General features: G+C 49.3%; 1 protein-coding gene across 2 annotated transcripts in view; it reads right to left on the reverse strand.

Moving 5' to 3' along the window:
- Positions 1-8,861, reverse strand: part of DLX4 (distal-less homeobox 4) — a 28,797-nt gene extending 19,936 nt beyond the window's left edge. For both annotated transcript variants that reach the window (XM_084804769.1, XM_084804767.1), the window contains exon 1: positions 8,224-8,861. In XM_084804769.1, coding sequence (XP_084660895.1) covers positions 8,224-8,623 — 400 coding nt within the window. In that variant the 5' untranslated portion in view covers positions 8,624-8,861. The remainder of the gene's footprint in view (positions 1-8,223) is intronic.
- Positions 8,862-9,835: the final 974 nt, after the last annotated feature.

Raw genomic sequence — 9,835 nt, forward strand, 5'->3', positions numbered from 1 at the left:
AAGACCTTTTCCTTTACGCCTTTAATGATCAGAAACGTCTCTGATCTCGGATTGCGAAACTGTGCCCGATTTATAAATTCATACCCATCAATACTACAGGCGACTTAGAACCATATTTCGTTGTTTACAATGCTAATTTCAATTTCTGGGGGGTGGAAGTAGTTGTCCTGCATTACCCCCGTGGTCTTGCGCAGAAAAATTCCCCACTGGATTGTGCCATAGGGGGTGTCAAAGCGAATTTGTCAGTTTTCCTGTCTGTAATGTATTGGCTGATGGGTGGGGAGGGGCTGGGTGGGGAGGATTTAAATAATCCGAGCCCTTTCTTAACCACTGGTGTCAATTTAAAAAGGAAATTTCACTCTGTCAATATCTAAACACAAACTGAATTAATAATAATAATAATAATAATAACAATAATCACTAAATATGAGGCTGCAATCCAATCCACTGCCTGGGAGGGAAACCCTTTGAACACAGAGGGACTTACATCTGAGTAAACATCCTCAGAATTTCACTACCCACCATGTAACTCCAAATATTGACTCCTGGTTATTAGAAAAGTAGCATTCCATAATTATTATATATATACACACTAATATTCCTTCTTACAGATTCTCCCAGCCCTTCTTGAATTACAAGCCTCTCTAAAACTGAAAGAGGTTTCCAAGTAAAAGCGTTTGGGAGAGAGGCATCAAAGGAACTTGTCGATTCACTTGCTAATTTAAACGAAAAAAGTCTGGAAATAAAAGTGCCTTAAAAGAAGCCACTGCAAAATAAAATGACTGGAAAATAATATAAAATAGTAGAAACCATAGTACCTGTAGAAATTCAATTACATTAACTAATTTCTATGAATATAATTTTTTAGTCAAGGTTTTGATTAAGGAGGGTTCAAGAAGAGTCAGAATTGAACTAGTGTTGAAACTGACAATAGAAATTAACCAGACATTAACACTTTCCTCTAAGTAAGCCTTAGCCAGCAGAAGAAATCACAAAAGAGCCGGAGAAACATAACAGAAATTAACTGGTGAAATTAACCTGATATTCAACACCGCGTAACTACAGCCCTTCAGGGGGAGGAAACCAACACCGTAAAATGACTCTGGCTACGGCTTCATTAAAAAAAAGAAAAACCCAAATTACTGGATCGAAACCATAGACGAATGATTTTTTAAAGTGGTCTTTTGTTCTAATCACTACCTCTCCTTGAAATGATTCAGCCTCTATTTCTTACCTCTTCTTCCCAAGGGGGGGGCGGGGATGGGGATTATAAAATGTTGTAAGGAAGGGTTGTTTTAAATACACACAAAGAGAGGCCGGCAGGAATAATTCGATGTAAATAATTCTTAGCTTAGCGTACACATTTGCGTGGTTCACCTCAAACAACCCCAAATGCTTGATGGGGGGGGGGGCGGCGGGAGGAGGTGGCTATGAAGGCAAGACCTCTTCCTCTTGCATTTCGTTTGCTTCAACGAGATCCTGGGGTTTGTCAAACTAGAGCGACTACATGGATTTCCAGCGGGTTACTCGGCTACAGGTGAGATTTCCAAACCACTTTACACACCGATCCGGACCAACCAGTGGGGCCGCAACGTTTCCGCCCCTTCTTTGTAATGTTGTATTTTAAGAAAAGCATTTCAATTCAGGCTGTTCTGCCTTTCCCCCCACACAAATTGCATTGCATTGACGATTCGAGTACAATGTTTGTTTTCACCTGAAAACCCATCCAATTTATCAAAAGCGGCCCTTCCGGCTAGTCAGAAAGAGACCCAGTACGGAGGGCTCGACCGTTTCGAAGTGTATTCCTTGTACATGCAGGTTTCACATTCCTGGCACAGGACAACTTAATACATTTAACAAACAAACAAACAAACAAACAACTATGATGATTATAAGCTTTATCCGCAGCCTTTCCCACTAATACCACAGTCTTATTTTAGCCTCGGTGTAGAAACATGGCTGTCCACACAGTCACCCTTTACGGCGCAAACCTATGGAGGGTTAGACAGGAGAAAAAAAACCCTACAGCTGCCCCAACCACCATATATACATACACATAGGGCTGCGCCCTTAAAGTCGGTTTTTGCAGCCCGATCTCACTGCATAGTTCCTCGGGACTCCCCCTGAGTTTAATGGGTCATACTCCCAAGTAGGCACAAGACTGCAACTATAATAAAGGCCGACCCTAGACATGTTTACTCGGATCCCAGTTGAGTGTGCGTTACTGCTATTCGTCTGTAGCCTTATTTCAGCGCGATCCTCTACTCCGTCTACCCAGCAGCCCATTCCGTTCAAGGGGGCCCACTCCCAGGCAAGCGGGCGTTAAGGCTGCAATCCTACACTCGCTTGCCTGGGAGTAAGTCCCGCTGGACTTAAACGAGGCTTTACTTCCGAGTAAATATACATAGGATTCCACTGTTAAGTCCTCTCACCCCCTAAAGCAGGGATGGGGAACCCACGGTCCTCCAGATGTTGTTGGATTGGAACTCCCATCATCCCCCCACCGTTATGCTAGCTGATGGGAGTTGCAGTCCAACATCTGGAGGGTCACAAGTTGCCCACCCCTACTCTACAAGTAGTAAGTGGGGCGGGGGGGGGGAGAAAGTACTCTCCAACTGGCAACCTGCTAAGCAATTTCTCACGATGACTTCAGTGCAACCCGCTCTAAAATATCTGTCGCAATCCGCCCTCGCAACATGATTGAAGGGCGGTGTAAAAATACCGATCGTAACTAAACTGAAATAAGCCACCTGGTAGGCTTGAGTAAGCCACCTGCGTTGTGACCCTCTCTTCCTGGCAGAAGGTGCGAATTAATTACTTTCCCTCGTGGCTAACGAAGAATTATTTTGTATAATTATTTTATACAATTATTTTGTATAATTCCAAAACCGACATACCCATTATGCCAACAGAACTCGGGACGATCAAGGAAGGCCAATGCAATCCTACAGGTCTGCTCAGAAGTACGTCCCATTGAGCTAAATGGGGTCTTCGGCCCAGGGAAATGTGGATAGGGAGTGCAGCGTTCACTATCTTGCGGCCTAATCCTGCGCGCGTTTACCCCGAAGCTCCCTGGATTTCAAGGGGGTTAGCTGGGAGGAAGGACGCTTAAGAGGATCGGAGCCGAATAGCGGAGTTAGGCGGGCTAAGCCCACTGATTTCGGGGGGCTAAGAGGCGCCTCGCCCTACGCACGGCTTTGGGGCAGAGCGAGCCTCAGTCGGGGCTAAGCCCCACTGAACCCAAGCAGGACTGACCCAAGCAGGTTTTACTCTGGGGTAAATCGGGATAGGATCGAGCTGGCGCTTGAGCGGGAAGCGCTTTCCCCGCCTCCGCTTTTTATTCTGCCCGTGAGACTTCGCGTATCGTGCGCAAGTCCAACGGCTGAGGCCGACCCAAAAGCCGATCGTGAAAGGAAACGGCGCCCGGTCGATCTCCGCTCCGCTAGGAAGTGGCAGCTGCCGGATGCCCTCCCGATCCTTCGCTGCATGATTAAGAGTTTTGGCAGCGGGCTGCCCCTGTTGCACTCGATAATTACCGCCTTTTCGTATTAAGAGGAGCAGCGGCGCGTTCCAATGCTAATTAGCTGCTGGTGTGATCCGCGCTCTTGTAATAAATAAAAGTTTGCTTTTCAGCCAAGGGACCAGCTCTGGAACAGCCCTTTCGACGGATTCCTCCTCGTGTGCTGGTGTTATAGATTTGACTCAAATATCATTAAGACATCTTCTATCTCCCTTTCCGATCTTGACAGGTGCCAATTAAAAAGAAAGGAGGCCAGGAATTCAGCGATACGAACACGCACCCCAAGGAAACGATTGCTTATAATTCAGGGCTTCCTTTCTTTTTAAGAAAGGAGGGGGGAGAGGACTGGCTGGAAGCTAGGACTCTGAATCAGAAGAGATGCCACCCTCATCCCAGAGAGGCAGCCTTTGATTATTCAGTAGTGGTGAAGCACTCTTTACATGGTCAGAGGCAGTCTATCTTTACTTCAGCACAGAAAACGTAGGCTAAGCACTGGGGACCCTCAGTTCAAATCTCATGTTGTATCTGTTGTCTAAGAAGTCAGGCCTCTGAACAGTTCTGAAAAGGGTAATATTTGACAAGGGCAAAACTGAAGTACTTTGGCCATAATGAGAAGACAGGATACCCTGGAGAAGATGCTGATACTAGGGAAAGTGGAAGACAAAAGGAAGCGGGCCGACCAAGGGCAAGATGGATGGATGATATTCTGGAGGTGACGGACTCGACCTTGGGGGAGCTGGGGGTGGCAACGGCTGACAGGAAGCTCTGGTGTGGGCTGGTCCATGAAGTCACAAAGAGTCAGAAGCGACTGACCGAATAAACAACAACATTCAGCTTTAATAGGGCAACTGGAGATAGGGAGTGGAAAAACACCTTTGGGATTGCACAAATTGTTACAAGTTTTCACCCCACCCGCACCCCTGATCAAGAAACCAGTTATGCCAAATTAACTTGGATTCCCCTTAACTTTAGCAAAGTGGTGCTATTGCATTCTGGACATTTTACTTTTTGGTGTATTTCCTATGGAAAGAGATCCCAAGTTTCATTTTAAGTGATATTGGGTTAAATCCATATTACCTTGTTTAATAAAGGGTCAGTAGATCCAGCGCCTAAGGCATCTTAGAAAAATCTGCCCAGTGACTGATACAAAGGTACTGTTATAGCAATTTTGATATGCAGAGTGGGCTGTCATTTTACCATTACATTCTGAAACACTCTCATCCATTAATATAGAAAGGGGTAGGGGCTGGTTTGGAATGTTATAAATCCTGAACTATAGGGTTGGAGGAGGCCCCCTTGCCCCCTCCTAATCAAATTTCATGTATACTTCTCCCACAAAAAAAAAACACCTTAGCATTTTCATTTCAGATTTTTTTTAAAAATCAAAACAAAAGAATGTTTTGAGTTACAATATTCACATGTTTTCCATTTGCAAACCACTGAGTGACTTTAAAAGTTTTTTTTTTTTTAAGATCAGTTGCTTCTTTTAAATCCAATAATATTTTTAAAAAAACTCAGCAGGGCCTAAAAACAAACAACACAGACACACAAATCATCCACTGCAGCTCAATGTCTCATGAGAAAGTTCCATTTAAGAAATAAAACAACCCCCTTTTTTTTGGGGGGGGGATATCAGTTTGAAGCCAAGTTGTTTGGGGACTGCATGCAAGAGATCTCAATTTGCAATGCAAAATGAGCGAGAGAAATAGTAATATTTTTGCATGCACTTTTTAAAATAAACAAAGTCAAGCAGTTTTCCATTAAAGGATTCCACAGTTTGCCCCGATGTTTCAGAAGACATCTGGATTTTGTCAAAATTATTTAAAATGCTACCCTTTGGAAGGGTTGGGGCTTAAGTATTTGGCAATGGTGGAGTTCAAAAATCATTGGGATAAATTCCTAAAGGACTTGTTTTAATTATATCCCTTGATAATATATCAGGAGGAAGAGGGGGGAAAGGAGAAGGAAAATCACCCATCATGTGTGTCCCGAAGGAGCTGGGCGGTAGTGGTGGAGGAAGAGGGTCTCTCCCCAAACCAAAATGCAAAAATGATTTAATCTACAGAAATGTTTCCTGATGGTACCCGAGACAGAAAATATTTCTCCCTGAAAGGGGCTCTAGATTATGAAGCCAATGGGAAAGAACTGAAAAATGGAGAAGCTGAAAGGGCCCCCAAAGAGGTGAATGTAGATATAGGAACTAGCACAGCATCATGATTAGAGTGTTGGGCTTAGGCCAGGAAGAATTCCTACTCTGCCACCAAGCTCACTGGGTGGCCCTGAGCCAGTCACTTATCTTTTAGCCTGACCAACTTCCCAGGGTCCTTCTGCAGAGGAAGGACCATGTAAACACACCACCTCAAGCTCTTTGGGAAAAGGCTTGTTTTACAAAATAATTCCATGTGTTACAAAATAATTTTCTAGGAGTGAGTCCTATCTCGGAATTGGTGACTGGTGAAGCATTCTGGTAGGGGCGAAAGGCACTCTGCATGTGGCCAAATAACAGACCAAACTGAAAAGAGCCAGGATTTGGCTGCAGAGCATTCACTTAAGACCTGCCATTAGACCTGCTGGGTGGCTTAACCGACCTCATCCACTGGTGGCAAGTTATTTATATAGCACCATCAACGTACATGGTAGTTTTACAGAGCAATAACAAGCAAGAGAGACAGTCAGGGCTGTGCCCAGAGGCATTTTCAATCTACATGTCAACAGAGGGGGAGATAGCAGAGGGGTGAGTGGAGGGTTAGGAGGGGCGATTATGAACAAGTGCAGACACAAGAACCCAGACTTCATTTCAATAAAGGCTGAGGACTAGGGAGTAGGAAACTAAGCATAAGCCTACAACATTGCCCCTTTAATTCCCTTCTATCAGTTTTTGTCTTGGCTACTCTTACCAAACAACCCAGCCCTTCTCTGCAGCGCTCCTACTCTTCTGACCATTTCACAGACAGAGAGACTGAGGCAGAAAGGTCGGGACTTGCTGATCATAGCCACCCCCTGGTCAAAGGGTCACTTGAGCCCAAGTCTCAAAGTGAAATAGTATTCTAGAAGTGGAAGGAAACAGAGGGTCAATTTGTTGTCCGACTTCTCACCCCCTCCTCCTGTCTCAGCACCACCCATGCTCAAACACCATATAGGCAGTTTAAAATGTATTTTCAGAGATTGTAAGCTGTTCTGAGAATTTGCAATAAATACTTTCTAGTGACCTCCCCCAACTTGGTGCCCTCCGGCCATGTTAACCCACATCTCCCATTATCCCCAGCCAGATTGAAGAAGGCATTCTAGTTTATAGAGGTTGTCAGAAGAGGGGCCAAGGTGGTTTTCTCCAAGGGCTCCTACAGGGTCCCAGTTGTGTTCAAGTAACTACCAGCTTTGCTGCCCCAGAGGCACCTGCAGAGAGACCTAACCATATCCACCTACCACCACCCAGTAATGTTTTGGTGTCTATCAGATGGGCTGCCCCCGAGGGCAAGTGTTCTAGTAGCCACACCTATGACACTATTTCCAGCTGAGGATGGGTGCATGGGGTGGGGGAGATTATGGGTAGAAGTGTATTCCTGGGAAGTGAAGGGAGAGAAATAACTGTGCACACTCCTAGAAGCTAGGGAATCTTGTACAAGGTGCTGTACGCCAGAGTCATTTACAAAGCCCCTACAAAGCCAGAGGGTTTAACCTTTGCATTATATTGTACATCTGATAAGACATCTTTATTCAGTTGCCAGCTGCCTCTCAAAATTGTAGCAATTTCTAGAGCCCTTTTCAGGGCATACAGGGATGCACAATTCTGATTTCTCTCCGCAGATATCAGTGAGTGTTTTCACAAGCAATACCTCATTTGTGCTGATCGGTGCAAGACAGAGAGAGATGGACCAGCTGTGAAGCAAGACTGCAATCCTATACACGCTTACCTGGGAGTTAATGCCCCTGAACTCAGTGGGGCTTCGTTTTGAGTAGACGTGCCTAGGATCATACTGCAGATCTACACTGCAGCCAACTGACAGCGCATGAATACCAACAAATATAAAACAAACTGGATTTAAGCGTATTTTGTTGGAACGACTTCCGGTTTTCTACAGGTATACTTGGGGGGGGGGTGTCCCCCTCCCCCTCTCGTGATATGCAGGGCAAGAGTTATCTTTTATTTTAAGTCCATGTGTGCCTGTGTGTCTAAGTGACATACAGCAAAATTCGGCATCAAGGATAAAATCAAATGCAAGTCCAACTTAGAGCAGAGCCATAGAAATGAATGGGGCTTAAGTCGGTCACTGACTTAAGTCCCATTCATTTCTATGGCTCTGCTCTAACTAGGGCTTATGTTACGTTTTACTCGAAGTGGCCACTCGAGAAACTCCAGCCTTGCCCAAATTCCGCCCCCAACAAAACGAAGCGCATTCCTCCCCTTACCACCACCTCAAAAGGATTTGGAGACCATTCACCTTCATTCGCAATTCCCCCCCCCCCCCGCCACACACCCCTATTTGCCCTTTTCACACAAGTGCCAATTTCGGGGAGAGAAGGGGCGGACAATCGACAAAGGGGGAGGGGGAAGGCCCCGTGTAAACCTACCACTCCGGATCAAGCAACTGGAGATGACACGGGGAGGTCTTGCGGAGGGGGCGCCTCTCCCAAACGGGGGGGTTATTCAGCTGCCCCTCCCCGCACCTCTACCCATCCCCCCCCCCCCCCGCGCCTCGCCTTACCCGTCTCCTCCAGCCTCGTCCCGTGGCCCAGGCCGCTGGAGGTCTGCTGGTAAGGCGAGTAGGAGGCGCCGTGGTGGTGGTGGTGGTGGTGGTAGAAGGCGTGGGGGCTACCGCCGGCCGCCCCGGAGTAGGGGGGATAAGCCAGGGACCGGCCGTAGGAGGCGGCAGCAGAGGGAGGGAAGGCGCCGCCGTCGAGGGGCTGCTGCTGCTGCGGCGGCGGCGGCGGCGGCTGCAGCGGGTGCAAGGCTTGGAGGGAGTACGGGGGCGCCAGGCCGGCCGGGTGCTGCTGCTGGGGCGGCGGCGAGGGCGGCGGGCCGAGCCCGAAATCCAGGAAGGCCGCCTTGGACGGGTCCGGCGGGCCCCCCAGCAGGCTCTCCGCCAGAGAGTTCATCGTCATCATCCAAAGTTGGGCGGCGGCGGCGGCGGGCGCAGAACCGGCGGCGGGCGCACCATCCAGGGGCTGCAGGGGCTGGCCGGGACCCTACCGGGCTGCGAGGAAGGGGCGGCGGCTGGCGGCACCGGGCAGCCTCATACTTCGCGAACCAGCTGCCCCGGTCCAGCAGCAGCAGCGCCGCCTCCGCGGGGGCCCCGCTCGCCCGCCCGCGTGCGTCCCAGCCCGGCCTCCGCGCCTTCTCCGCGCCCTCGCCTGCCCTCGCCCTCTTTTTCTCCGCGCCGCCGCTCGCCCGGGAGACGCGCCGAAGGGGGCTCCCCCGCCCCCTGCCCGGCTTTCATCTCCCGAGCCCCCGCCTAGCGCCTCCCCGGATTGGCCCAGGCGCCCAGCGACGTCACGGAGCCCCTGGGGACATCCCTCCTGTGGCGGGGGGGAGGTCCGAGGCAGCTGGTTCGGCTCGGGAGCCCCGCCCCCCCGCGTGGCGCGGAGGGAAGAGTTCGGGGGCGGGGCCTCGGCAGGTTCGGGCACGTCTTATTTTTCTCACCTACGCGGGAGGAGGGCAGGAAGTCACGCGGCTGCGATGCGCGTCAACCCCCGGAGTGGGTGGAGAGGGGGGCGGGGCCGGCTGGCTGGGGAGTGCCGCGAAATGGGGGGGGGGAACGAAACAGTAACTAATTAATACCGGTGGGGGCGAGATGCGGGGGAGGAGGAGGGCCTGGGTGTGAAACGTCTTTAGCAGCAAGTCTAGACAAGTCCTCCCCCCCCTTTATTCTCTTTGGAGAGGTGGGAAGGAATCCAGATATAAATGTTTGTCAGCACACGTGGTGGGGGGGATATTGCCCCAACATTTATATTGGCGGGGGGAATAAAGGAGTTCCGAGAAGAAAGAGAGGGAGATCAAACTTGTGATGCGTTTATTAATTTTTGGTGTTTATTATTTTTTTAATGTATCTATATCCCACCTTTCTTCCATCATGGGACTCAAGGTGGTTACATGTGGTTCCCAGTAGCGGTGTACGAAACCCCCTTACCTTGCATCCGCTGGGGGTTTTTTGGGTGGAGGTGATCCGGTCCTCCCCCCCCGGAATCCTCCCCGGCCGGCTCCACTCCGCGGCGAGTCTGCGGAGCTGCCAGCCAGGGCCAGCCACTGCTAGACTTCTGTCCACGGCCGGTCTCCAGACGCAAATGGCGTCTGGCCTAGTGGACACTATTTGCACCCCT

This window comes from Heloderma suspectum, chromosome 6 (genome assembly GCF_057233095.1).
Source record: "Heloderma suspectum isolate Gila_16-S chromosome 6, 16-S_ref, whole genome shotgun sequence".
NCBI classification, from domain to species: domain Eukaryota; kingdom Metazoa; phylum Chordata; class Lepidosauria; order Squamata; family Helodermatidae; genus Heloderma; species Heloderma suspectum.